Below are 27,584 nucleotides of genomic sequence, written 5' to 3'. Positions count from 1 at the left end.
CATGCCCCAGTGCCGGCTAAACGGCCAGCGTTTCAGCGTTTCACGCCTGCGCGCGGGCAGTCCCATCGCGCTCCTTTTTTCTCCCGCCTCGTCGGAGTGTTTGGACGAATAATAGGAAAGAGGGAACTGGGTTTCTGCCAATGGTTGGAAGGGTAGGTGGGGTTGGCGGTGGGAAGGGGCTGGGTAATTTGGAAAGAGGAAATGGAGAAGGGGGAGGGCTATAAGACCAATGAGAGGGCGAGCGAAGGCAGGAGGAGGCGGAACCAAAGAGATAACCAATAGAAAAGCGGGAAGCTGAACCTTCTGGCCAATAAAAATGGCTGGAGGGTGAGTGACCGCGGAAGGAGGCGGGTGCTGCGCGAGAAGAGGCGAGCCCGGCCATTGGAAACAGTAAAAAGGGAGCCAATGAAAAGGGGGAGTAGGAGGAGGGCAAGTTGACAGACAGCGGTGTCTCTTTGGGCGGTGACAGACAGCAACCGCGGTCAATAGGAAGAGCTGTGGAATTCTTTAGGTCTCCCAAGAAGGTCAGGAAGGAATGACAGCTGTGGGGGGCGGGCCAGGTTTGCTATTAATTTGCCTCGTCAGCCAATGAGCGTATTCCCTCACTTTAGCAACAGAGAGGGAAGATAGACGGCTGTCTCAGCCAATGGCAGCATCCAAAGGGGAGGGGAGCTGCCAGCAGGCGGTGCCAGCCCAGGGATGTCGGTGACAACCGGAGACAAGCGCAGGAGGAGGTGACAGTTGGGGACAGCGCCGAGAGCAGGCGGGGACCACGGACATTAGAGCAGCCCTTAGCCAATAAGAGGGCCGTGCTGCTTTGCTTGAGTCCTTTTTGGGCTGCCATTCTCTTTCTCTCTCAAGTAAGCAAGGTGGGGCTTGAGCTTACCCTGAGATGGAGAGCCGCAAGCCCTACAGACTAAGCCAGCCAAGCGCCCCCGGGGGTCCCATTCTCCATCCAGAGCCGCCTCACTCTGGTGGTGTGTGAGATCCCATCAGAGATCCAGTGCCCTGATCAAGTACTCTCAACCTTCACTTTGTCTCTAATTTTCATCTAGGCCCGCAACCAGCCTCAACATTCAAAGCCCAGACAACTATAACCAGAGCCCCCAAATCCTCTAAGCGTCCCATCTCCCTGGATCCTCCATTTCCTATGGGAATCCTAAGCCCTGAGTTCCTCTCCTCAGCACCCCCCCCAATCTATCTCAGCTCCTCCCCAGAATCCAGGCTCTTATTCCTTGGACCTCATCCTCTCAACGCCCCCGACCCCATTCTAGTGCGTATCCTAGACCCCAAACCATGAACTCCTATATCTGTGTTCTTATTCTTTGGGTGATCTAGGGCCCATCAACTCCTCTCCCATCACTGCCACACCTCTCTATACTCTCATTTTCTGCTGAGAAAGCAGACCCCAATCTCATGAGCCCCCAGGCTACCATACATCACAAACACAGAGGCCTGACTTTAGGAGTCCCTCTTCTCTCTGACCCCATCCCTTTGAGCCTCAGGGTTAGAGGGCCCCAATTTCCATAAAAAGTCTACCTCCTGAAATTTCAGTCAGTCCTAGGTCCCAATGTCCCAGGTCCCAAGGAGGCTTGGTTTCTGAGTTCTCTTAAGCTACTCACTCCCAGCTCAGACCCAGATCCTGTGTATTTCCATTCAGTGTCTGAGTTAGATATACAGCTCCTGATCTCCTTCTCCTCAATTTCCTCACTTTCCGTTTGACCCAAGCTACATGAGCACTTTCCCCCTTCCCCTCTTTAGAGTTTATCTCCCCTCGTAGAACCCAGGATTAAGTGGGCTCCTCCCTGAGCCTAGACCCTCATGGTAACCGTATAAGGTGAGACAGCTGTCGATTGAAGCAGGGAGGAGCCAGTGTAGGAGGCCAAGGGCAGCTGCTAAGTTTAGGGTGGCTCCTTCTCTTTTCTTAGAGCAACAGGTGGCTGAGCCCCAGTGCCCAGAAAAGAAAATGTCTTAGAGACATTGGCATGAGCCTGGAGGAGGGCAAAGGGAGGAGGCACCTTCCTCAGGACATCGGGTCCTAGAGGGAGCAAGAGAAGGAGGAGATGGGTGTACTTGCCAACCTTGGCCTCCTGGGGCTTCCTCAGCCACTATTTCCCTGGGAGAGGGTACCTCAAAGTCACACAGTCAGCCAAGGTGGTTCTTGCCTGGAAGGGAGAAAGGAGCCACTGGCCATCCCAGCCACCTGGGAGGAGGTGACCAACTAGTGTCCCTCTTGGTACTTTGACCTCCCCCTCCTCCAAGTTCCAAAGTTCAGAATAGGATCCAAAGAAATGATTATAGATGCACGTTAGATTATGTTTTCCTGTTTCAAACTTTTCCAAGGTTCCCAAGGTCTCAATCCTCAGCCCTCTCGGTCTCCAGCTTGCACCCTCTGCTCCAGTCCCAACACCATTCTGGCAACCTGATTTTTCACTCCTCCAGGGCGTTGTCCATCTGTGCTCTCCGCTTAGTATGCCTGCCCTTCCACTTTGACCTGACTCACTTCTCCCGGCCTTCATAAAGTCATCCCCATACTCCCACACAGAGGCCCTGTACTTCTGCACTCCTAATCAGCTATTATGTCATTTTCTCCCTTTATCTTGTCTCCACAGCTAGGCTGTAAGTGCACCAAGGCAAAGCTTAAGTATTAATTGTAATGATTATATTTCATGAAATTGTTTCCAAATAGTGTTCCCAGTCACAGGTTCTGTGGGATGGGGAAAACAGGGCCCCGGGAGCTGAAGCACAAAGCCCAAGATCACAGTGCAGGCTTTCTGCTCTGGGCAGTCTAGCCTCTTTCTCCCGGGTCATTCCATACTAGGCATCTTTTCTTGAAACATCCTCCCTGCCTCCACCAGAGGGGATATAGAAGACCTTCTTGATTCTTCAGCTTCCCCAGACAGTTGTCTCCCTTTCAATTTTACCAGCACCCCACATACATACATACACTTGACTGTGAACTCCCACAATGGGAATGGAAGCTGTGCTTGCCAAGGGGCACCCATGAAGCACAGCCCAGTGCCTGGCATACTGTAAGTCCTCAGTAATTTTACTGGCTTTCAATCTGGATGGGGCGTCTGGCTGGCTCAGTTGGTTAGAGCATGCAATTCTTGATTTCTGGGTTGTAAGTTTGAGCCCCACGCTGGGTGAAGAGATGACCTAAAAATAAAAATCTTTTTTAAAAAATACAAATACATGGAAACAGAAAAATGTTAATTTCAAAACAAGGAGTGTTTTTAAAATAAATAAATAAATAAGGACCCATCCCACTCAGGGGTACAGGGGCCTGGTCGATCTTTCTCCCAGTACTGTACCTCACTTTGGTTCCTTTCTGAACTCTGGCACATTCGAGCCTCCTTTTGGGAAAGAGAACATCCTTTCCTGCCCAGGTCCTAGTGAGACATGCATCCCAAGACCCACTCCCTCCTCCCTTCCTGGGCTCCAGCTGCTGCTGGCCCTCCAAGAAAGGAGAGGCCCTGAGCTGGGCTATTTTAGTAACTGGGGTGGGCACCCACAAGGCTAAGGTTACCCTGGTATGTTGAGGGCTCCCTGGGGCAGGACTATATAACCCCAGAGGGACCGGCACAGGCTGACTCTTCTCCTTTCCAGCCAGAGCCACAACCTTGCCCCCAGGAGACTGAAGACATGGTAAGAATCCCCCAGCCCCTACCCAGATCCCTCTGACCTCAAGACAGCCTCACTTTTTAAAAGAAAGTAGCCAATTCCCAGTCCAGTAAGAGGAAACAGGTGAATCCTCTCTTTCTTGGCATTGCTAATGAGGAACATACAGAACGATTGCCTAAATCTGCCTAAGTCTGCCAAGGATCATCTGCCCAGACTCTCCACTCACAGGAGACCCATCCCTCTCAATGCATGCTCCATAGCTTCCTGCACTCCCCCTTCCTAAAACCCTCTGGGATCAGTCAGGCAAAGATTCCAACTCCCATTTTATAAATGACAGAGCAGAGATTCAGACAGGGTGAGTGAGTAGATCAGGGTCATACAGCGAGTCTGGGACTCAGAGGAGGCAAGCTCAGGGCACTGAGAAGGGGATTTGTTGAGGAAGGATGGAGTGACCAACTAGTGTCCCTCTTGGTACTTTGACCTCCCCCTCCTCCAAGTTCCAAAGTTCAGAATAGGATCCAAAGAAATGATTATAGATGCACGTTAGATTATGTTTTCCTGTTTCAAACTTTTCCAAGGTTCCCAAGGTCTCAATCCTCAGCCCTCTCGGTCTCCAGCTTGCACCCTCTGCTCCAGTCCCAACACCATTCTGGCAACCTGATTTTTCACTCCTCCAGGGCGTTGTCCATCTGTTGGGAAGGATGGAGGCTAGGAATGTGGGGTTGCACCAAAGCATGTCCCCTCAGCAAAGAGGTCATAAGAAGGGGAAAGCCTAAAACCAGCAGCGTTGCTTTAAAAAAATGACTCAACTCAAAGTACCCTGAATCTAGTCAATTGCCTCCAAAGAGGAGGAGGCATTAGCTCATGGACCCCTTTGCCCATTCCTCACCCCCACCCCAACCCCAGGCACCCAAGAAGGCCAAGAGAAGGGCAGTGGCAGAGGGCGGAAGCTCCAACGTCTTCTCCATGTTTGACCAGACTCAGATCCAGGAGTTCAAGGAGGTGAGTAAGGGGAGAAGGGAGACTGAAGACTGACCAAAGGTACCCCCTACCGCCCCTCCCCCCAATACCGCCTCTCTGGAATGTGCACCTGTTTGGGGGGAGGGGAAGGGCTTAGAACTCCTTGCTCCCCTCCCCATTTGGCATGCAAGGGAACAGCTGGCTGGGGACCAGAATCTGATCTGCCTGGGGTAAAGATGCTGAAGCCTGGCCACGGGGGACCTAACCTCTCCTTGCCCCTGCCTTCCACAGGCCTTCACGGTAATCGACCAGAACCGGGATGGCATTATCGACAAGGAAGATCTGCGGGACACCTTCGCAGCTATGGGTGAGCCCCTTATCCTACCCATAAAGATTCAAGGCTTCCGAGTACTGGGAATTCAGAAGCCTTGGCTCCATGCTGGGCCTCAGTCCACCCAGACGAAAAATGGGTGGGATGATCTGAATTTATGGGAAGAATCAACCCTTGGCCATGGAACCCCACTCCAGCTTCCCCCACCCTGCTCCAGGGCGCCTCAATGTGAAGAATGAGGAGCTAGATGCCATGATGAAGGAAGCCAGTGGTCCCATCAACTTCACCGTCTTCCTGACCATGTTTGGAGAGAAGCTCAAAGGTGAATGAGGTGTCAGGGCTCTGAGCCCCCAGCTGCCTCTCCCCAGACCTTTCAGGGACAGACCCTTCAGCGACTCTTCAGCTTCATGTGCCTTCTGATCCTCCAGGTGCCGACCCTGAGGATGTGATCACTGGAGCCTTCAAGGTCCTGGACCCTGAGGGGAAGGGCACCATCAAGAAGCAGTTGTAAGTGACCCCTCCAGCTGCTCTCGCACACAAAGCCTCCTTAAATTTTTTTAAGGTTTTTTTTTTTTTTTTTTAAAGATGTTATTTGTTTGAGAGAGAGAACCTGGGGGCAGTGGGGATAGGGAGAAAGGGAGAAGCATGCTACCTGCTGAGCTGGGCTCCCATCCCAGGATCCCAGGATCCCAGGATCCCAGGATCATGACCTGGGCCGAAGGCAACCGCTTAACAGACTTATCCCAGGTGCCCAAGACTCCTTAAATTCTTACCAAATGTTACGTATGATGGAGGGGCTAAGGGAAGAATTAGGACTGTGGAAATGGGCAATAGGATTACATTTTCACAGCACATATAGGAGGGGAAGAGCAAAAACTGGGAGGCCAGACTCTTTGGAAGACCAGTGAGGGATCTAGAGTGACTTCAGTTTTCAAGCTGATACTGGGAATGGCAACCAGATGAGGTGGGAGGGAGTGGAAAGGAACCAGGAAGCCCAATCTCAACTCCCCATATGTCACCTCTCTCCAGCCTGGAGGAATTGCTTACCACGCAGTGTGATCGCTTCTCCCAGGAAGAGGTGAGCAGGGGAGGGGGCCTGGGAGAAGCAGAGGGAAGGGGGAGGGCAGCATACAGAACCCGTAGGAGACGCTCCTGCATCTTTCCCCAGATCAGGAACATGTGGGCAGCCTTCCCCCCCGACGTGGGAGGCAACGTAGACTACAAGAACATCTGCTACGTCATCACGCACGGTGACGCCAAGGACCAGGAGTAGGGGACCCTCTTAGGCCTCTGCTGGCCAACGCCTTGCAGCCACCCCCATCCCGACTCTAATAAAACTAAACTGGTCTGTTTCTTAGCGGTGGCGCCTTCAGTGCGTTTGTGGGAGAGGGACTCCTGTGGGACAGCGGGGCTGAAATACCCCCCCGGCAGGAAGCCAGCGCCCAACAAATGAATGATTCATGACCCAGAGGTCTGGGTGGGGCGGTTCCGTTCCACCCGTTCCACCCGCCACTTACTCCCGCTGGGAAAGGAAGACTCGCGTGGCCTCAGGGAAACTGGTTTTATTATTTATTATTTAATATTTACCGATTTATTTATTAGAGAAAGCGCGCGAGCAAGGCGGGGGGGGGCGGTGCAGAGGGAGGGAGAGAGAGAGAAAATATCTAGCAGACTCCCCGCTGAACAGGGAGCCCAGGGCTGCTAGATCCCAGACCCTGAGATCGTGACCTGAGCCGAAATCAAGAGTCCCACACTTGAACAGACTGAGCCACCCCATCCCTGAAATTGCTTTTATTGAAGTCACAACTTGATTGAAAAGCCGCGTGGTGGGGGCCAGGGGCGGGGCTGGAAGCTGGGGCGGGGACAAAGGCGGGGCTACAGACTGGGGACTGGGCAAATCTGTTAGCCCGCGAGCCGCCTGCCGGGGCGGGCCTCTCGGGCTGGGGCTCCAGGATTGGTCAGGAGACCGACTGAAGGCGGAGCCGAGGTAAAGCAGGGCGGGGCGGGGTCCTCAGAGAGAATCCGACTGCTCTCCCTGAGTCTGGCTCTGCTGCATCTGGGCCTGCATCTTCTCCAGCATCTCTTGCATGCGGCGCAGCTGTACGGGGGCAAGATTGTAGGCGTGGGGTCGGGGAGGCGAGAGGGACTTCGAAGAGGACTTGGGGCCTTGGGGGGAGGAGGGGGAGAGAGATCCTAGCTCACCTCTTCGTCTTTCTCGCGGATCAACTTCTCGGTGTCTGCCAGAGGCAGCATGGGCAGCGGGATCTCTGTGGCGCTCTGGCGGGAGAGCTTACTAGGGGGCGGGGGGAAAAGGGACAGGGAATCAAGAGCGGGACACTCCGTTGTGGGTCGCAGAAGCGGGGCGGGGCGTGGGGTGAGGTTGGGGTCTAGGAGGCAGGGCCCTGTCTTTTCAATTGCCGTAAGAGAAGTGGGCGGGGAAAGATTCTGGGAGAGTGGTCTGGATGCCGAAGGCCGGGTCCGGGACTGTGAGGGCCGGAACTTGGGAGCCCCTGGGACTCAGGTCGGACTCTCACCTCCGACTGGCCCGATCACGAGCCCCAGGCCGGGCCAGGCTCTGGAGGCAGCGGGCCCGGTAGCCCTCGTAGAGCAGATCGTGGGTCACCTCCTTCAGGTCCTGCAGGTGGGTCTGCACCAGCATCCGTCGCAGGTTCAGGAAGTCGCAGTGATGTGGGTTCTCCACTGCGGGGCGGACCGGCGAGCGTCAGGAAGCTTTGAGTCCAGCCCTATTGGCCGGGTCGGGTCTGCCCCGAGTCCTGCCCCTGGTCTAGGTGAGGGTTTGAAGTCCCAGGACCCCTCTTTTAGCTCTTAGGACTCCCGACTTCATGTGTTGGGTGCGGTTGACGAAGAGCCGTTCTGGGCTAACTGTTGGCCTCAGAAGGCGTGCCCACCTTACTCACCCTCCACAGTACCCCAGGAGTAGCGGCGTCCCCTCACTGGACGGGTTCCGCCATCCCTCACAACCTCACAGGAACCAACCACTGCGAAAGGGATGCTTTCCTGGAAGGCAAGAGTCAGGGATCACCGTTGGAACACCCCCAACCCCACCCTGCACCCCCCCCCCCCCCGAAACCTTGTCAGCCTCCACCTCCACATCCGCCTCCCTCGCTTCTTTGCGCCTTCCTCCTTTGCCTCTGCACCTTCATTTCTGCATCCTGCCTCTTGAAGTCTTCATCCTCATCAGAGTCACAGTCAGGGAACTGGTAGATGTTGATCTCCTCCTCTTTCAGCTGGTCCCGGATCTAAGAGCAGACATGCACAGACGGTGAGAAACAGAGAGGCTGTGAGCTGCAGACATTGCATGGCTGGACCCAGTGAGATGCAGGTTCCCGGTGGTCAGGGACAGAGAGGAAGACATGAAAGAGATGGTAACATACAGGATGCCCCAAACCAAAATCTCAGAGTGGCGCCTGGCAGGCTCAGTCAGTAGAGCATGTGACTCTTAATCTCAGGGTCATGAGTCTGAGCCCCACATTGGGTGTAGAGATGACTTAAAATCTTGGGGCGCTTGGTTGGCTCAGTGGGTTAAGCATCCAGCTTGCTTTCAGCTCACGCCTTCATCTCAGGGTTGTGAGTTCAAGCTCCATGTTGGGCTCCACGCTCGGCGTGGAGCCTACTTAAAAAATAAATAAAAATCAAAAATAAAGAAATAAAGAAATAATCTTAAAAGTAAATCTCAGACAACGAGAGAGATATAGATGGTGAAAAAGAGACAAGACACCCTAACAGGGATGACTGAGGCCTGGAAAGATTGTAAGATGAGGGAGACACCAAAGGCCCTGGAGAGAGAGGCCTAAGCAGAAAGAGTGGGAGGGGCCTCTGAAGTCACAAGGCAGGTCATCCTCCCAGGGCTGGAGGGATGTCAGGAGTCATTAAGTCTTTGCGGCCACCCTCAAATAGGCCTTAGCCAAGTATCCAGTCTGGGGATTGTATTCTGGGCCTCCAGGGACATGGCTCCTTCAGCCTTCCTTGGAAACTTTCTCCCACAGTGTAGCTTGACCCATTAGGCTTCCCAAAGGCAATCCCAAGATCAAAGAAGTCAAAGCCAAGCTCAGATGTGATAATGACTTCTGGCTTCACATTGGACCAAAGCAACCAGAGGTCACCAGACTACCTTCTGCTTGAGAGCCTGGGTTTCCTTCGGCATCAGGGCATCCGCTTTGCCAATGACCGGGATGATGTTGACCTTTTCGTGCACTGCCCGGAGGAAGGCCACATCAAGGGGCCGGAGCCTGCATGGAGTGATTGGTCAGGGCTCAGCCTTAGGCCACAGAAACCCTCCCTGCCCCTCCCCAAATACCCCCACCCCCCAGGGTGTCCCCCAGACCCTCGGCCAAAGGGGGAGATGAAGTAGAGGCAGCAGTGGACACGGGAATCCTGAATGTTCTTCCGGTTCAGGCCGCTCTCATCCCTCAGATACTGCTCGAATTGCTCCTCGATGTAGCGCACCACAGGCTGCCAGCTGGGGTGTGGGGCGAGGGAGTACAGTCAGAGAAGAGCGGCTGCAGGGCAAGGGAGGGGCAAGGCCAGCCAGGACTATGGGGGTGGGAACGAGTGTCTTGGACTCCAACCAAAGACATCAGGAGAGATCGGCAGGGTGTAGTCAGATGTTGGGAAGCACCCGGCACTCTGGGCCACGTGGCCCCCAGAAGCAGGCCCCACCTTTTGGGGAGGGCAGGGGCAGAGCAGATCAGCCCTGGAACTGAGCCCTTGTCTTCACAGAGAAGCCACATCAGGCAGCTTAGTCCCCGCTCCTTCCCCTGCTCCTCACCAGTCTGAGCAATCCACCGAGTCCCCGAAGCCAGGTGTGTCCACCACAGTCAGCTTCACCTTAATACCCCCCTCCTCGATCTCCACACCCCGGCGCTCAATGGTCAGCGTTTGTGTCAAGCGAGCTGTGGGGGCGGGGAGAGGCCAGGGAGCTGGGTAAGGGTCTGAGCCGGGACTGATTTCCCTTCTCAGAGTCACAGTTGTCCCACCCATTTTTCAGGTGAGTCTCAGAGAAAAGCAACAAGCTGCCCAAGTTCCCCAGAAAGTCAGGGGAAGAGCCAAATGAAAAGAAAGAGAGCACAGCCTGGGGAAGGGAGAGACAGAGTCCCTGGAGAGAACGGGTGGGTCTTACCACTGGCCTCTGGCAGTTGCCGGTCCTCGTAGAGATTGGTGAGAAACAGGCTGTTGATGAGGGTGGATTTTCCCAGGCCTGACTCCCCTGTAGACAAGACAGACCCTCCCACCTGGTCAGGGGAAGAGACAGCCAGGGTCTCTGGAGGAAGCCCACTCCCAGCCCCCACCACTGGTCCCCTGTCCAAAACCCATCAGACCTGCTACCATGAGTGTGAAGTCAAAACCCTTCTTGACGGACTTGCGGTGCAGCTGGTTGGGGAGGGCGGCGAAACCCACATACTCCTTGTCCTGTTGGTGCGAGGGCAGACAGTATGAGGCTGCTGGGAGCGGCAGGCAGGGCCCTCAGGATAACCTCCTGCCCTTGCGGGAGAGAAGTCAGCCTACTGTGGGTTGACCTGAGTCTGGCTACTCTGGGGGTTGGGGGCTGAAGGCAGAGATGCCTGTATTCTGGGGCAGAAGGACTCACCATGACCCTGCTAGCTGTCGCTGCACCTGTTGTCTCTCCCCACTTCCTCTGGTGGGGCAGGAAGTTGAGTGTGGCAAATAAGGGGGCGGGCAGTGTAGGAAGCTGAGATGCTCGAACGGGTGGGGAGAGCCAAGACCAAGAATATCTGGAGTTCTCACTTCCTGGATCCCTTTGGCTATCCCCCCATGGGAAGCTTCGGCACCTCAATTCTCTGCACACCCTTATTCCGAGCCCCTACTATAGCCCCATCACCCTGGTGGGAGGGAGGGTTGTAGGCAGAGAGGAAGGAAGCAGACTGGTATCTCTAACAAGTGAGATGAAGGCTTTGACTGGAATGATTAAAAAAAAAGTTCCCAGGGTCTCAGTGGACCAAAAGTCATAATAGGATTAGAGATGGAAGGGGCCATCAATTTCCTTACCAGCTTGAGTAACTGATTCTTTTTCTTTTTTTCATGCAATTGATTTTTTTTTTTAAGATTTTATTTATTCATTTGGGAGAGAGAGAGAGCACTCTACACACGAATAGGGGAGGAGGGGAAAGGAGAGGGGCAGAGGGAGAGAGAGAAGCAGACCCCCAGCTAAGCAGGGAGCTCACCCAGAGGCTTGATCTCAGGACCCTAAGATCATGACACAAGCTAAAGGCACTTAACCACTGAGCCCCTCAGGCACCCCTTTGTGCAACTGATTCTTTTTTTTTCTTTTTTTTTTAAGATTTAATTTTTTATTTGACAGAGAGAGAGATCACAAGTAGGCAGAGAGGCCGGCAGAGAGAGAGGAGGAAGCAGGCTCCCTGCAGAGCAGAGAGCCCGATGCGGGGCTCCATCCCAGGACCCTGAGATCATGACCCGAGCCGAAGGCAGCGGCTCAATCCACTGAGCCACTCAGGCGCCCCAACTTTTATTTTTTTAAGATTTTTTAATTATTTATTTGACACACAGAGAGAGAGAGAGATCACAAGTAGGCAGAGAGTCAGGCAGAGAGTGGGGGTGGGGAGCAGGCTCCCCGCTGAGCAGAGAGCCCGATACGGGGCTTGATCCCAGGACCCTGAGACCATGACCTGAGCCGAAGGCAGAGGCTTAACCCACTGAGCCACCCAGACCCCCCTGTGCAACTGATTCTTAAAAGGACTTCAAGTCTTTGGATAGCACTGCCAGAGAGACCTTCCATTAGAATCCTGTCCAAGGCAGTCCCCTGATGTAACTCCTTCAGGGCCTTCCCAGTAACTTCAGAATTAAGTCTGAGTTCTGGCCTGGCAGCCAGAGCTTTCCACATCTGACCTCCTCAACCACCCCTCACTCCTCCTTGGAGAGTGCCCACATCCTTCACTCTGTCCACATTGAGCTTTTCCTTCTGCTCTTCCAGATCTTTCAAGGGTTTGATTCCAAGATCTCTTCTTGCTCCTCTAGGAAATCTTGCCCAATTATGCCAGGAACAGTCATTTTCCCTCCTCCAAACTCTCTTAACACCTTCCACAGACCTCTCCCCAGTGCTTGCATTTGCTTATCTGGCTATCTTTTCTACTGACTGAGCTTTCTGAGGTCACGGACCATGTCCTCTTCATTTCTACATCCTCAGCGTCTTGCCCTGGGCCTGCCACAAAGCAGGTGTGGGAAAGTAATATCCTAGATGAATGTGTGCATGAAGTAATGAGTGAATGAAGTTGATCATGGCCCAAGGCTAGCAAAGCATGTAAAAGGAGCCATGCTTTGGAGGCAGAAAGCTCTGCAAACCTCAGTTCTCCCACTTATTATGGGACCTTGGGCGAGTCACTGCCTCTCTAAACTCCATTTTTCCTGGTAAAATGAAATACACACATTTCCATTTGGTTTTAAGGACTCCCGAGTAGTTTTGGATGCCATGAGCTTTGGAGTCCGATTAGCTGTGTACACGAGCCCTGTATGAACTGTAGGCTTTAGCCTTTATGAACTGAGTCATCTTTCTGAGCCTCTACAGCTAGTCTCCGCCTAGGGCCTCAAAGGCCTGACTTGAGCTCGATCATGTCTACTGCTCCAACCTCATTTTCTTTCTCCACTCCTTGTGTTTCTATTTATTATTTCCCTGTTACCCGCTGTTGTGGACTCAATTATGTGTCTCCCCTGGTGCCCCAGTCCCAAATTCATGTGCTGGAGCTCTAACCCTCAGTGTGACTTGGAAAGAGGGCCTTTAAGAAGGTAATTGAGGGGGCGCCTGGGTGGGTCAGTTGTTAAGTGTCTGCCTTTAGCTCAGGTCATGATTCCAGGGTCCTGGGATCGAGTCCTGCATCTGGCTCCCTGCTCAACGGGAAGGCTGCTTCTCTCTCTCCCACTCCCCCTGCTTGTGTTCCCTCTCTCGCTTTCTCTGTCAAATAAATAAATAAATTAAATTAAATTTTAAAAAAAGAAGAAGAAGAAGGTAATTGAGGTTAAATGAAGTTGTAAGGACCCCTGATCCCATAGATCTGGTTTCCTTATAAGAAGAGACACCTGTGATCTCTGCATAGGCGCAGAGGAAAGGCCACATGACCACATAAAGCCACTGTGAGAAGCTGGCTCTTTGCCAGCCAAGGAGGCCAGAAACCAGCTCTGCTGCTGCTGGGAGTTGAGACTTCCAGTCTCCAGAACTATGAGAAAAATCAACGTCTGTCGTTTAAGACTCCCAGCTTGTGCTTTTTTGTTATGGCAGCTGGAGCAGACTGGTACACATCATAGCTCATTCCTATCCCTCGCCCTAAGGCAACCACCCTAATGTGCTTCGTGTGTAGTTTTTTGGTTTGTGTACATTTCGAAAAAATGTGTAGTAACATTACATGTTTACACAAATGGTCTTATATATACATATGTATACATACACACACATATATATGAATACATATTTGTTAACTTTTTCATTCAGCACTATCTTTTTAAAACTTTTTAAAGCTTTTTAAAAAAGTAATCTGTACACCCAATGTGGGGCTTGAACTCATGACCCCAAGATCAAGATTGCAGCTGTTCTGATTGAGCTAGCCAGGCACCCCCTTCTGCACTATTTTTTAAGATCCATCCATGTTGCCATGTCTATATCCGTCCTTACTCAAATTTATTTTTATCACTGTCCCCTTCGTGTAACCTTGGACATCAAGTCCAGGACCTCTCCGGGTCTTACTTTCCTTATCCATCAAATGGAGGATTAGAATCTCCTGCCACATTAAACTCAGAAGTTGTTCAAGGGTCAGAGGATTTTTTAAAAAGATTTTATTTATTTATTAGACAGAGACACAGCGAGAGAAGGAACACAAGCAGGGGAGTGGGAAAGGGAAAAGCAGGCTCTCCGGGGAGCAGGGAGCCCAATGCTGGGCTAGATCCCAGGGTCCTGGGATCATGACCTGAGCCAAAGGCAGATGCTTAATGACTGAACCACCCAGGTCCCCCCGCGCCCCCACCCCCACCATCAGAGGATTAAGAGATGTACGATCTTGCTGTGTGATCTTGGGCATCCTTTACTTCTCTGTGACTTCAATTCTTTATCTGTTAAATGTTAAATTAATAATTGTACCTCTTAGGGTCACAATGGGGATTATATGGTCTAATGAACATAACGCTCTTAGTTCAGTATCCAGCATTTGAGATAAGCTCCTACAGAATGCTAGTTACCGCGAGCATGACTTGTGCAGAGGGCTATGACAGTGTCACCATCCCAAACTTAGTGACTGCTCCTTGCCGAGGATCCAAACAGGGACTCAGCATTGTGGCCCTCTGGGGAGATGGAGACAGCCACCCGTAAGCGTGCCACAGAGCGCGGGTGCTAAAAATGTCATGCAACAAGGAGATAAACAGAGGACTTGGAGAAGCCAAGGGAAGGGATAATTATAACCCTCCTCACTCCACCACAGCCCTTCCTCCTGCATTTCTTATCAAGCTGAGCAGGCCTAAGGTCTTAATTAAAACTCGGAGCTCCTCCCCTTTGGGGGGCACAAGTACGATGGACCCTTGACCAGCACTGGTTTAAGCTGTGCAGGCGGGGGCACTTATATGAAGATTTTTTTCCCCCATAAATATGTCCCTATAAAGGTATTTTCTCTTATGATTTTCTTTCTTTATTTATTTCTTCCTTTCTTTATTTAAAGAGCTTATTTATTTATTTGACAGAGAGACACAGCGAGAGAGGGAACACAAGCAGGGGGAGTGGGAGAGGGAGAAGCAGACTCCCTGGGGAGCAGGGAGCCCGACGTAGGGCTCCATCCCAGGACCCCAGGACCATCACCCGAGCCAAAGCATAACCAACTGAACCACCCAGGCGCCCCATTATTAATTTATTTTTAAAGAGATTTCATTTACAGGGGCGCCTGGGTGGCTCAGTCGTTAAGTATCTGCCTTTGGCTCAGGTTATGATCCCGGGATCCAGCTGGGACAGGGCTGCTTCCATAATTTGGCTATTGTAGATAATGCTGCTATGAAAGTCAGGGTGCATGTATCCCTTTCAACTAATGTTGTTGTATTCTTTGGGTAAATACCTGGTAATGCGATTGCTAGGTTGTAGGGTAGCTCTATTTTTGACCTCTTGAGGAACCTCCATACTGTTTTCCACAGTGGTGGCACCAGTTTGCCTTCCCACCAACAGTGCACGAGGGTTCCCTCTTCTCTACATCCTCGGCAAGACCTGTTTCTTGTATAGTTGATTTCAGTCATTCTGACAGGTGTGAGGGGAAGTCTCGTTGTAGTTTGTTTGTTTGTTTGAGATCTTATTTACTTATTTATGTGACAGAGATCATAAGTATGCAGAGAGAGAAAGGGGGAAGCAGGCTCCCTACTGAGCAGAGAGCCTGATCAAGCCCTGGGGCTCGATCCCAGGACCCTAGGATCATGGACCCTAGATCCCAGGGTCCTGAGACCATGACCTGCGCTGAAGGCAGAGGCTTTAACCCACTGAGCCACCCAGGCGCCCCTCATTGTAGTTTTGATTTGCATTTCCCTGATGATCAGGGATGTTGAGCATCTTTTCATGTATCTGTTGGTCACCTGCATTATCATTTCTACGTGTTATTACTTGGATTGACTCCGGTTTTTCTCAGTTGATGAACAATACTGGGCTGGGCTGGTCATGTTTGTGGAGCCATCATTGTGTACTTGTCCCACGGTTTCCTTAGGCTTTTCTGTAAGGGGAATTACTGAGTCAAAGGAAGTCACATATTTGAGGCATTTGTGCCTGTTAACAAATTGCCCTACAGAAAAGGCTCTTGGGGGCGCCTAGGTGGCTCATTGGGTTAAAGCCTCTGCCTTAGGCTCAGGTCATGATCCCAGGGTCCTGGGATTGAGCCCCAAGTCAGGCTCTCTGCTCAGGGGGGAGCCTGTTTCCTCCTCTCTGTCTGCCTGCCTGTCTGCCTACTTGTGATCTCTGTCTGTCAAATAAATAAATTTTTTAAAATATTAAAAAAAAAAAGAAAAAGTCTCTTGGCTTGTAGAGATAACATGAATTATGGGTGGCACAATATTCCATTTACGCACTTATTACTCCAGTGAATTATGCCCATTCATTCATGCAATAAGTTTTGGTGCCTGTTCAGAGAAAAATCCTACCTTGGGAGTCCTATGGGGTAATATATAGTAGACAGACATCTTCGCATTTAATCATCTGGATTAGTTCTTTTTCATCTTGTCACCAACCTTATATTCCCAGCAGGCATCTCTAGAGGGGCTTCTGCACCTTGGGACCCAAATTCAGGTTCAGACCCAATAACTCCACGCTTTCTCTTCCCAAAGTCTAAGGTAGCTCTGTGATGAGTATGGTGTGCGGCCGGCCACCCTTCAGGGGAAGGTTCCTCCAAGAGGGGCTAGCTCTCTGTCATTTGGTACCCTCTTACCTCTGTTTTCCAGCTCAAGTGCCTGGCACCTGTTGGGGCTCCAGGAAATGTTCGTGGAACAAATGAATAAACGTACTGTTCTTTTTTTTTTTTTTTTTTTTTTTTTAAATTTTTTTTTTTATTTCTTTGACAGAGAGAAATCACAACTAGGCAGAGAGGCAGGCAGAGAGAGAGGAGGAAGCAGGCTCCCCGCCAAGCAGAGAGCCCCATGTGGGGCTCGATCCCAGGACCCTGGGACCATGACCCGAGCTGAAGGCAGAGGCTTTAACCCACTGAGCCACCCAGGCGCCCCTAAACGTACTGTTCTATCTTCAGTTTCCACTGCTTTCCAATTATGTGAACTCAAGACACATTAAAACACAACTATTCTGTCTTCCTCTGGGAGAATAGGTCTTAACCATGTTTGGATCTCAAACTTCTAGCACATAGTAGGTTTTCAATTAGTGTGTAGGCAGGTGTTCATTTCATTCCCTCTGCCTGGAGTTCTTCATTCATCCCCCACTTCAACATGCTCTGGACTTTGCAGAAATCTGAGCTGTTCTGAAAGGTTTAGCTCAAAAATGCCAGTCTCTTTCTTGGTTGCTCCAGCCAAAAGAGTAAAAGCTAATATTTTTGGCTAAGCACTTTATACATATAACACATATGAATTTTTTAAAAAGATTTTACTTATTCATTTGACAGACAGAGATCACAAGTAGGCAGAGCAGCAGGCAGAGAGAGAGGGAGAAGCAGGCTCCCTGCTTAGCAGACAGCCCCATGCAGGGCTCTATCCCAGGACCCTGAGATCATGACCTGAGCAGAAGGCAGAGGCTTAACCCACTGAGCCACTCAGGCGCCCCAACACATATGAATTCTTAACCACTCAAATTAGCTATTATCATCCCCATTTTACAGGTTAGGAAACAGAAGAAAACTCCCCAAGGTCAAACAGTAGTAAATGACAAGGTCAGGAATCAGACTGCAGGAACGGCCTTAAAGACAGAGTCCACAGCCACTAACTCGACAGATCTTTCTGTGCTCCCCTCCCATCATATTTTTCTCATCAGGTTGGTAGAGAATCTGGCTCATCACCTGCACATCTCCATATTCTACTGGACCAAGAGCTTCCTGAGTATTTTCAGCGCTTAGACAGTGTCTAGATATTGGTTGGTGATCCCTAAGTATGTGCTGATTGATTTATGGTCCTGGTTTCTGTCAGTGTCTAACATCCATGCACACCAGGCACCCAGAGCTATGCAGACTCATTCCCACAGCTTAGAATTCTTCCAGCTCTCCCACACTATCTTGTACCAGTACATGGAACTCTCTCCTGCGCTCACAATTCTTTTTTTTTATGATTATTCATTTGAGAGAGATAGAGAGACACAGATGGAGAGAGAGAGAGAGCGCACAAGCAGGGGGAGAGGCAGAGGGAGAAGGAGAAGCAGACTCCCCCCTGAGCTGGGAACCCAACATGAGGCTTGATCCCAGGATGTGGAGATCACGACCTGAACCCAAGGCAGATGCTTCACCATCTGAGCCACCCAGATGCCCCTCACAATTCTTTTTCGTGATTGGTGTGCTTACCACATCGAACCATCCAAGGACAAATCTTACACGTGTTTAATCTCTTTATCGCAAACTCTTGGCTTAGCATTAAGATGCTAATTAAATGTGAATTAATATACAAACCTCAGTCACCCCTCCCTATCTCAGATCAACAAGGGACACTTCCAAGCACTCCCCTCTTCCCCCAAGGCAAGCTTGCTCAGAGCACAGCTACCTGGGAACACAGACCCAGCGATGGCAGCCGGCAGCGGGTGGCTGCACCAAGCTGGGAATCAGGGTTTAATGTTTTTAGGTTCTCCCTGGGTTTGGCCTTTGTAGGTCTGTTCACCTCTCCCCTAGTCTCCCCGTGGGCTCTTTCTTTGTGTCTCTATCTCTTTGTCTCTGCCTGTTTCACCGTCTTTTGTTCCTCTGCCTCTTGGCCTGCTTCTCTCCGCATTCCCTTCCTTTTCTTATAGTTCCTCCGACTGGGCTTCATAATTATCTCTCATGTTTCTACATCTCTTTGTCTCTGGTGGCCAGTCTCTTGCTCCAGTATTTTTAGGCCGTCGCAGTCTCTCGGTCTCTCTCTCTCTCTGCCTTTGTATCCTCTCTGACTCGGGGCTCTTAGGTTACGACTTTATGAGTCTCTTGCTCAGGGCCTCCGCTCCGCGACCCTCTCCCCATCATTTCTCTGGAGTCCCGCCTCTATCCTTTCGCTGCTGCTCGGGCCTCGGTCTCCCCCAGCCCAGCCCCCCTCCCCACTCCACCCCCGGCCCTAGGCCTCTCGGACCGGCCCCGCTTTGTTTCCTGTGTCTCGGCGCCCCGCCCCCGCCCCGTCTGGGGTCTCCGCCGCCCTCCGCCGCCCTTTGTTTGGAGTGGTCTCTCCCCCACCCCTTTCCCTGGGTCAGTCTTCGGATCTCTCTTTGTCTCTCCGGGCCGGGGTGGTTGGCGCAGTCCGCCAGCCCCGGAGGTCGGCGCCGGTAGCCAGACACAGCGATAATTAGGAAGCGTCTTCGACCCTCAACAGCCGGCTCCAGCCCAGGAGGTACATAGTTAATACCACCGAGTTCGGGCCACTGTTCTCGGCTTAGAGTAGCCCTGTCCGCGGCTCGCGGCCTCCCGCTGGCCACCGAGCTCCCGAGGACGCGGGCGGCTCCCACAGGCGCGCAGCTCCTCCCAGGTCCTAGAGCGGCTCGGTGAGGACCAGCGCTTCCGCTTCCCGTCCCCGCCCCCGGGACGCCTGGGTCCGAGCCCCCTCCCCATTTGGCGCGGAGCCCGCATCCCGGGCCGCCGGCGGCTCGGGCAGCGGAGCCCGGCAGTGGAGCTCGCGAGGGTGCTGGGGTGACATAGCCGGAGGCGGCCAGAAGGAGAAGGGGGCGCTGCGGGCCGGAAGGAGCAGCAGGTGCAGGGGCGGCCGGCGGCGCGGGTGGGGGTCACCGGGAACCGCGCCCCGCACCTCGGACCCGGCCGCTGCCCGGTGCTCGCGCTGGCCGGCAGAGGGCAGCGACAGGGCGCCGCGGGCCGCACATGGCTGTGTGACCGTGGGATTGTGTCTGTCCCCTTGCTCAGGGCGGTGTGCGGGCGATGGAGCGCGCGGTGGAGCCCTGGGGCCCGGATCTCCAGGGCGCAGAGGAGAGGGAGCAGCTGAGAAGCGCCCGCACAGGTGAGGGCCGGGGCGGGGCGGCAGAGGGCCAGCGGCAGGTAAAGGCCGGGTGGGGACTCTGGTGTTGGGCTGTGTCTGGCCGAGACCCAGAAAAATCGGACTTGAACTGTGCTTCCAGGGGGAGGGGGAGGGGAGCAAAAACCGAGGTTAAAGAGCCAACGTTTCTGAGCCCCTACTGTGCGTTAGACCGTGAGGGGCTCCATCTCAAGGACTCTCCCTGCTCCTCGACAATCATCACCAGCCTCACTGCCTCTGCCCTACTTCAGGCCTCGTTTTATCTCATCCTGACAATTGCAACAGCTTCCCCACATCCCTGTTCTCTTCAGTGATGCACTCAGCGGCCACATTGATCCAAGTCCAGATTTAATCCTGTTTCCCTTCTCAGAAACCTTCCCTAGCTCCCTTCTGCTTACTAATCAAAAGCCTAGTGTTCGATCTAGGCCTTACATGCTTAATCTAGTCCCAACATCCCTTTCCAGCTTTATCTTCCATTCCTCTCCATGGTTTGCTGTTTTCTATTGTTGTGAAAGCGTGGCCCTGTCTCCTTATTTCCTCTCTCTCCTGTGACAGCAGATACTCTGAGCCCACAATTATAATTATTTGTGCTTGATCATCTCTTTCCTACCAACCCTATGCATTTTGAGGGACAGGCGTGTGTCTGGGTTCTCTCAAGTACATGCAAGATGATTGAAGTAATAAATTACAGGATGGGCTAATATAGGAAGATATAATAGAAATAGCAAATACTAGTTTTTCCAAATAGAGACAGTATAACGTGGTTAATACAGGCTTGGGAATTAGACAGAACTGAGTTAGAAACGTGGCTTTGCTACTTTCTAACCTTTATAACCTTGAGCTAGTAACTTAAATTCTCTGAGTCTTCCTGTCTATGAAAACGGAGTAGTAACTGTATTATCTCATAGCATTGTTTGCAAGGATTCAGTGATGCCTAGTTCGGTGACTGGCACATGTTAAGGGCACACATTAAAGAAATTACCATTGTTAATGAAAGGCAGCAATAATATTTCAAAAGTTCAGAGGAGAGAGAGGGAGAGCATCCTTGTGACCGCAGATTGTCAACGAAGCCTTCCTGGGGAAATTGTTATCAAAGACAGGGGCTGAGCCAAAGGGCAGGGTCTATTGCTCCCTTTTCTTTCCCAGGTATAGGGAGTGAGAATGTGGAGATTTCTCAGCCGGATGAGTTTGAACATACCCCACAGGAGGATGACTTGGGGTTCAAGGAAGAGGAAGATTTGGCCCCAGGTCATGAAGTAGGAAATGCCTCTCTCAAACCTGAAGGCATCCAGACCTGGGATGACTTGTGGGTCCAGAGAGAGGGACCAGGAAAACCTCAGGCTCGGGACAGAGGTCCCCGGCTCCTGGGAGAGCCACGTTGGGGCCAGGCTAGTGATCGGGCTGCTGTGTGTGGTGAGTGTGGCAAGAGTTTTCGGCAGATGTCAGATCTGGTGAAGCACCAGCGGACCCATACAGGGGAGAAGCCCTACAAGTGTGGGGTCTGCGGCAAGGGCTTTGGGGATAGCTCTGCCCGTATAAAACATCAGCGAACTCATAGTGGTGAGAAGTCCTACAGAGCCCGACCACCAGCCCAAGGCCCCCCAAAGATTCCTCGGTCCAGGATCCCGGCTGGTGAACGCCCTACTATCTGCGGCGAGTGTGGCAAGAGCTTCCGGCAGAGTTCTGACCTGGTGAAACACCAGCGGACACATACGGGTGAGAAGCCCTACAAGTGTGGCATCTGTGGCAAGGGCTTTGGTGACAGTTCTGCTCGTATAAAGCACCAGCGGACACACCGGGGGGAGCAGCCTCCCCGGCCCGTGGTGCCCAGACGGCAGCCTTCTCGAGCAGCCACGGCAGCCACCCAGGGACCCAGGGCCCAGGACAAGCCATATATCTGCACTGATTGTGGCAAAAGATTTGTGCTCAGCTGCAGCCTTCTGAGCCACCAGCGCAGTCACCTGGGGCCCAAACCCTTTGGCTGTGACGTGTGTGGAAAGGAGTTTGCCCGGGGTTCAGACCTGGTGAAGCACCTGCGGGTGCACACAGGAGAGAAGCCCTACCTGTGTCCTGAGTGTGGCAAGGGCTTCGCTGACAGCTCTGCCCGGGTCAAACACCTCCGCACCCACAGTGGGGAGAGGCCTCATGCCTGCCCAGAATGTGACCGCACCTTCAGCCTCAGTTCCACCCTTCTCCGTCACCGCCTCACTCACATGGAGCCCCAGGACTTTAGCTTCCCAGGCTACCCCCTGGCCCCCCTGATCCCCAGCCCTCCCCCCAGCTCAAGCCCACCCCCACCTCCTCTTGGCACGAGCCCCCCGCTGACACCTCGAAGCCCTTCACACTCAGGTGATGGGCCGTTTGGCCTGCCTGGCTTGGAGCCAGAGCCCGGGGGCCCCCAAGCTGGGGAGCCCCCCCCACCACTGGCAGGGGACAAGCCCCACAAGTGCCCTGAGTGTGGCAAGGGCTTCCGCCGAAGCTCGGACCTGGTGAAACACCATCGCGTGCACACAGGGGAGAAACCCTACCTCTGTCCCGAGTGCGGCAAGGGTTTTGCTGACAGCTCAGCCCGAGTCAAGCACCTCCGTACCCACCGTGGTGAACGGGCTCGGCCACACCCACCATCCACTCTCCTGAGGCCACACAACCCCCCTGGCCCTGCCCCCACAGCCCCTCGACCCCGAGCCAGAGCCCAGCCCTCCGGACCCAGCCAGCCCCATGTGTGTGGCTTCTGTGGGAAAGAATTCCCCCGGAGTTCAGATCTGGTCAAACACAGGCGAACACACACTGGGGAGAAGCCATATAAGTGCGCAGAGTGTGGCAAAGGTTTTGGGGACAGTTCTGCCCGCATCAAGCACCAGCGTGGGCACTTGGTTCTGAGGCCCTTTGGGACAGGGGATGGTCGGGCAAGGCCCCTCAAGGAGGAGCCACCAACAGGACTGGAATGATGGGGTCCAGGGAAGATGGAAGCCCAGGAGACCAAAGGGAGGGTGTCTGCTGCTTAAGCAGAGACTAAAGGGCCGGGGAGGTGGTGGGAGGGAGAGGAGGGGAAGAAGTCGGAGAAAGGAGTGAATAGATAGAAATAGAGATTGGAGACAATGACCTTGAAGCTCAGGAAACTGTCCTGGCTGGGCTCAGTCAGGACCTTAACGGTATGGTCTGTACCCCCAGCTTCTAGAACACTGCCTCATATTCTGAATAGTGTAGGCACTCAATACTTATTGGATGAATAAACCGGCCTTAGCCTGAGGGCCCTAAAAAACTAAATTCTGCTGCCTCTTAACCTGTTAAGAATTGATCCCACCCAACTTTGCCTCTAGGAGACCAGCACCCTGGCCAGCACCAAACAGGGTTGTTTTGACTTTAGGAGCCACAGCAGTGAGACTTCAGGAGTTTGGGGGTGGTAGAGAGGCAGGGGGCATCTTGAACCTTCTGATGAGAAGAGTATTGCTATGTGGATTGCAGTATGCAGTCTCAGGCCACTAGACATAGTCTTAGCCAGGAAGGGTACTGTTGGACAGCCCAGACCTTCCTGCCCTGGAGAACCCCAACCAGCCCTAACGTGTGGACACTGGCTGAATAGACCAGAAACAGCAGGAGGAGCAGTCATACACTCAATGCCAAGCCCAGGTCCTGGTGGACGGCAGCAGAGACAGAGTGGCTGGGTGAGGGCAGGACTGGAGTGAGGAGAGGCCAGGGAAGCTCCAAGGCAGGATGGTCACATCTCCGTGTATCTCCTCGCCAATAAACTTTCTTGTCTGAAGCTTGGACTCTGCTTGTGTATGTGTATGTGTACTTCACCACGCGTGAAGCCATGGGTAACCTTGTGAGGGTCCCTTGCCCTCTTCGAGCCGGTCAAATAAAGAAGTTGGAATAGTCAGCCGCTTTCCAGCTGGTTGGAAAAAACGGCCATCAGGGCTGTCAGCTGATGCCCCAGACCTGAGTTCTGGCTGTCCACAGGAGCCACCTACGTCACAACATCGAGCACGACCCCTAAAAGGAAAAACACTCGGCGCCCGGGGGAGGGGGGGGGAGAGTAGATCGGTGAGCGCCGTTGCTATGGCGACAGGTGGGGGAGGGAGAAATGTGGTTGTCTGTCTAGTTCAGGCACGGAGGTCCCCCACACTGAGGCTCTGCCTACTGGGAAGCCCCGCCTCCCTGAGACCCATTTTTTTTTTTTTTTTTTTTTTTTTGGCGAGAAGCAGGTCATTTGACTGCTTAGTCCAAAGGGAGGGCAAAGGGGATGCCTCTTCATCCCCCGGAAAAAGCAACCATATTTTCCCAGCGACCCCTGCGTCATCAAGAGCAAGACTCCCAATTCCGAGCTTTTTCCGAGGAGGGCGCCAGTAGGGAAGAAGGGAAAGAGGAACCGACCTGATTGGCCAGTGACAAAAAAAGACGAGGGCCGTTCACCCATATAAGAAATGAAGTGCGAGACCGCTCCGCAACTTCGCGGGTTGGGCGTCTGGGCTCGTCTCCGCCGGGTATTCGTCCGGGGACAGAGGCTCTCGCGAGAACTTAATCACGGGCCCGGCTTCCCTAGAAACCAATGAAAGCCGCTTACTGCGCCTTTCCTCGCGAGCTTCCCACCTCTGCCAAGTTGTTCTACACACTCGAAATGCTGCGTTCAGGCCTGGGGTCCTTGGGGGCTTCGGTCCTTAGGGGCACACGCACCCATAGGCCTCAACGGAGGCCTTTGGGGGCGTCTGGAAGATCGCCCCTGCTGGTTTCCGTGTTTCCCCACCCTACCAGTGTCCTGCAGTGATCTTTGTAAAATTACATCTGTTTGTGTCGCTCCCTATTAAAAACCCTGCCGTAGCTCCATACGTCTCCTCTGGAAAATGTAACTCCTTGGCATTCAGGTTGGCATTCAAGGTCTTCCATTTGTGTGGTTTCAGCCCTGTGCTTCCTAAATATTGCTTCCTTTACTTGGAATGCTCATTCCCTCCGCCACCCCACCCCCGACCTGTTCAGCTTTCCAAGTCAGACCACTTCAAGCATTGCTTTCTCCCCGAAGCCTTCCTTGAACCTCCAGCCTGAGTTAGAATCTACTTCTCCTGAGCACTTGAAACAAGGAGAACTTCTTGAGGATGACTACCAACTGTGTGCTGGGTGTGGGGGTTCCGACGATGAGTAACAGTCTCTGGCCTCAGTTTCTATGCAGAAGACAGACTTTGGCCAAATAATTACAAGTGTAGAAAGGACTATGCAGGAAGAACAGCTACGGAAGACAGTCCTACCTGATTCCAGGGCCTCTCCAAAGAAGTGGCAGCTATGTTTAGCTCTACGGATTGACTTGGAGTAAGCTAAGAAAAGAGGAGTGAGGGATGGTATAGGAGCTGGAGTCTTCTAGGCGGAGAGAAGAGGTTGCTTCCAAGTCCTTGGGCATTCAAGAACTGAAGCAAAGTTCTAATGGATCTGAACTCAAACAGTGAAATGTCCCAGCAGGAGCCTGGAACACAATAGTCCTCACTAAATACTTTGGTGCGCAGTGTTCTTGGAATATGATATGGTCTTCACAAGAGTTTACAGTCCCACAAGCTGCTACCTCCTTGTCAATATGGCAAACTCCCACTCATCTTTGAAGGTCCTTCACATTCATCTCCTCAGAGAAGCCTGCCCCGGATAACAACTCCCTTCTCAAGGGGTTATTATTATTCACTCATCTTAATATCTGCCAGAACATTTATAGACCTACTGCTTTTCCTTTCATACATATATACTTATATTTATTCATATAAAATATATTTTTTAATTACAATCTTTTTTGCTAGACTATGAGATTCTCAAGAACAGCAACTGAATCTGAGTTCAGGTATATACTTGTGCATGTTTGTAGAACAAGTGGACAGAAGTCTTTTTCTTCTTTTCCAAGCATCTATTTCAAAGCTCTCCTCTGGCAGGACACCCTTCCAGGGGTGACTTTTCACTGTTCCTGGCTGAATGTTCTCACTGATTGAATCAGGGCAAGCAGGTCTTGCCTTTTGCTAGAACTGGGGTTCCAGGCATAACCTGGCCCCTTCCCACATCTCCTCCATCTCTCATGTTATTTTTCCCCTTGCTAACTCCCTTGGCTCCAGCCACACAAACCTCCTTTCTGTTCCTCAAATATGCCAAGCTTATTCTCACCTTAGGCCTTTGCAGGTTTTTTTCTTTTTTTCTTTTTTTTTAATTTTTAAAGACTTTATTTATTTATTTGGCAGAGAGAGAGAGAGATAGATCACAAGTAGGCAGAGAGGCAGGCAGAGAGAGAGGAGGAAGCAGGCTCCCCACTGAGCAGAGAGCCCAGTGTGGGGCTTGATCCCAGACTCTGAGACCATGACCTGAGTGGAAGGCAGAGGCTTAACCCACTGAGCCACCCAGACGCCCCATGGCCTTTGCAGTTTTGTCTAGAACACTTTTCCTCCAGATTTTCAAATGCCTAATCCTTTCTCATCATTCAAGATTCATATCAAGTATTATTTCCTGAGATGTCTTCCCTACCCACATGAAAGAAGCCCCCAAGGGGTGCCTGGGTGGCTCAGTTGGTTAACCATCTGACTTCTGATTTCAATTCAGAACATGATCTCACGGTCTCGAGATCGAGCCCAGCATCGGGCTCCGTGCTCAGCAGAGGGTCTGCTTCAGCTTCTCTCCTTTTCCCTCTGTCCCGCCTTCCCCTGCCTCTATCTCTCTCCCTCTCCTAAATAAATAAATAAGAGAGCCCCAACCATACCCACTCTATTGCATCAACTTGCCCTATTAATTACATTATCTGCAATTATCTTGTTGATTTACTTGTTTACATTTTACACTCTTAAAAGTGCTGTAGCAGCCAAGCTTTTTGTCTGTTTTGTTCACTACTCCATCTAGGCATCTCCAATACCTAGGATGGTACCAAGCACATAGCAGGGCCCACACAACCAGAGTGGAGATCTTGAGTGTGAGCATCCAGCATCTGCCCCTTTTTCCTTGCTCTGAGGAAGAGCAAAAGTTTGACCAGATGTAATCCCAACATCCAAATTATGCCCTGACCTTTGAAGACTGAGACTCAGGTTTGAGAACTGGCTCTGCCACCAATTTCTTCATGTAATTTCATGTCTGAAAGATAATTTGGTGCAACAGAAAGATCATGAGCTTTGGAATCTGCTACTTACCAGCTTTGTGACTTCAAGCAAATTACTTAAGTTCCCTAAGCTTTGGTTCATTTGTCAGAGGTAGACAATATTATTATTATTTTTTAAAGATTCCATTTAGGGGCACCTGGGTGGCTCAGTGGGTTAAGGCCTCTGCCTTTGGCTCAGGTCATGATCCCAGGGTCCTGGGATCCAGCCCTGCATCGGGATCTCTGCTTGGCGGGGAGCCTTCCTTTCTCTGTACCTGCCTCTCTGCCTACTTGTGATCTCTGTCTGTCAAATAAATAAATAAAATCTTAAAAAAAAGATTCCATTTATTTACTTGACAGACACAGAGAGAGCACAAGCAGGGGGAACAGCAAAGGGAGAGGGAGAAGCAGGCTCCCCACTGAGCAGGGGAGCCGGATGCAGGACACTATCTCAGAACCCTGGGATCACGACCCGAGTGGAAGGTAGAGGCATAACCATCTGAGCCACCCAGGGCCCCGGGAGATATTATTGATCTCCACAGGGCTGTTATAAATAGACATAAGGATCGCAAGCACTTACTGAATGTTATTACTCTTTCCTTTCTGAATCTTAGATGCCCCATTCATAAAATGGGAGAATTCAGTATCTTTTTCAAGAGAAGTGGAAAATACAGATCTTTATACAAAATATCCCAATTTTTAAGTGTGGGAAATTAAAATGTGTAAAAGACCACTATTTTTTAAAAATGAAACTTTTAAAAATATGTATAAAACTCCTGATTTATTTATTTTTATTATTATTTTTTTTTTTTTTGTCAGAGAGAATGAGCACAGGCAGAGTGGCGGGCAGAGGCAGAAGGAGAAGCAGGCTCCCTGCTTAGCAAGCAGCCCGATGTGGGACTGGGTCCCAGGACGCTGGGATCATGACCTGAACCGAAGGCCCCTGCTTAACCA

The 27,584-nt window shown here is 51.9% G+C and overlaps 3 protein-coding genes across 7 annotated transcripts; 2 read left to right on the top strand and 1 right to left on the bottom strand.

Moving 5' to 3' along the window:
* The first annotated feature begins 56 nt into the window (after positions 1-56).
* Positions 57-6,247, top strand: MYLPF (myosin light chain, phosphorylatable, fast skeletal muscle). Of its 5 annotated transcripts, none has more exons than XM_045993056.1 (8): positions 193-390; positions 3,610-3,648; positions 4,531-4,626; positions 4,876-4,951; positions 5,133-5,237; positions 5,344-5,422; positions 5,945-5,993; positions 6,084-6,247. In XM_045993056.1, the coding sequence occupies exons 2-8, from the start codon at positions 3,646-3,648 to the stop codon at positions 6,186-6,188; spliced, it is 513 nt and encodes a 170-aa protein (XP_045849012.1). In that variant the 5' UTR covers positions 193-390; positions 3,610-3,645; the 3' UTR covers positions 6,189-6,247. The 5 variants fall into 5 exon arrangements, with proteins under 5 accessions (XP_045849011.1, XP_045849012.1, XP_045849015.1 ...); XM_045993058.1 differs by lacking the exon at positions 193-390 and adding an exon at positions 477-524 and having other exon boundaries at positions 3,614-3,648; XM_045993057.1 differs by lacking the exon at positions 193-390 and adding an exon at positions 477-524.
* Positions 6,248-6,578: 331 nt separating this feature from the next.
* On the bottom strand, positions 6,579-19,397 carry SEPTIN1 (septin 1). Its single transcript, XM_045992939.1, has 12 exons — positions 19,325-19,397; positions 10,524-10,633; positions 10,255-10,345; positions 10,056-10,142; positions 9,705-9,828; positions 9,261-9,395; positions 9,048-9,165; positions 8,074-8,175; positions 7,834-7,933; positions 7,450-7,615; positions 7,118-7,208; positions 6,579-7,013 (listed from the first exon to the last, which is right to left on the bottom strand). The coding sequence occupies exons 1-12, from the start codon at positions 19,395-19,397 to the stop codon at positions 6,927-6,929; spliced, it is 1,284 nt and encodes a 427-aa protein (XP_045848895.1). The 3' UTR covers positions 6,579-6,926.
* On the top strand, positions 19,073-23,316 carry ZNF48 (zinc finger protein 48). Its single transcript, XM_045994253.1, has 3 exons — positions 19,073-19,270; positions 19,438-19,531; positions 20,693-23,316. The coding sequence occupies exons 2-3, from the start codon at positions 19,453-19,455 to the stop codon at positions 22,492-22,494; spliced, it is 1,881 nt and encodes a 626-aa protein (XP_045850209.1). The 5' UTR covers positions 19,073-19,270; positions 19,438-19,452; the 3' UTR covers positions 22,495-23,316.
* Positions 23,317-27,584: the final 4,268 nt, after the last annotated feature.

Source organism: Meles meles, chromosome 21, assembly GCF_922984935.1.
Source record: "Meles meles chromosome 21, mMelMel3.1 paternal haplotype, whole genome shotgun sequence".
Classification (NCBI taxonomy): domain Eukaryota; kingdom Metazoa; phylum Chordata; class Mammalia; order Carnivora; family Mustelidae; genus Meles; species Meles meles.
This window is presented reverse-complemented; position numbering and strand designations above follow the sequence as displayed.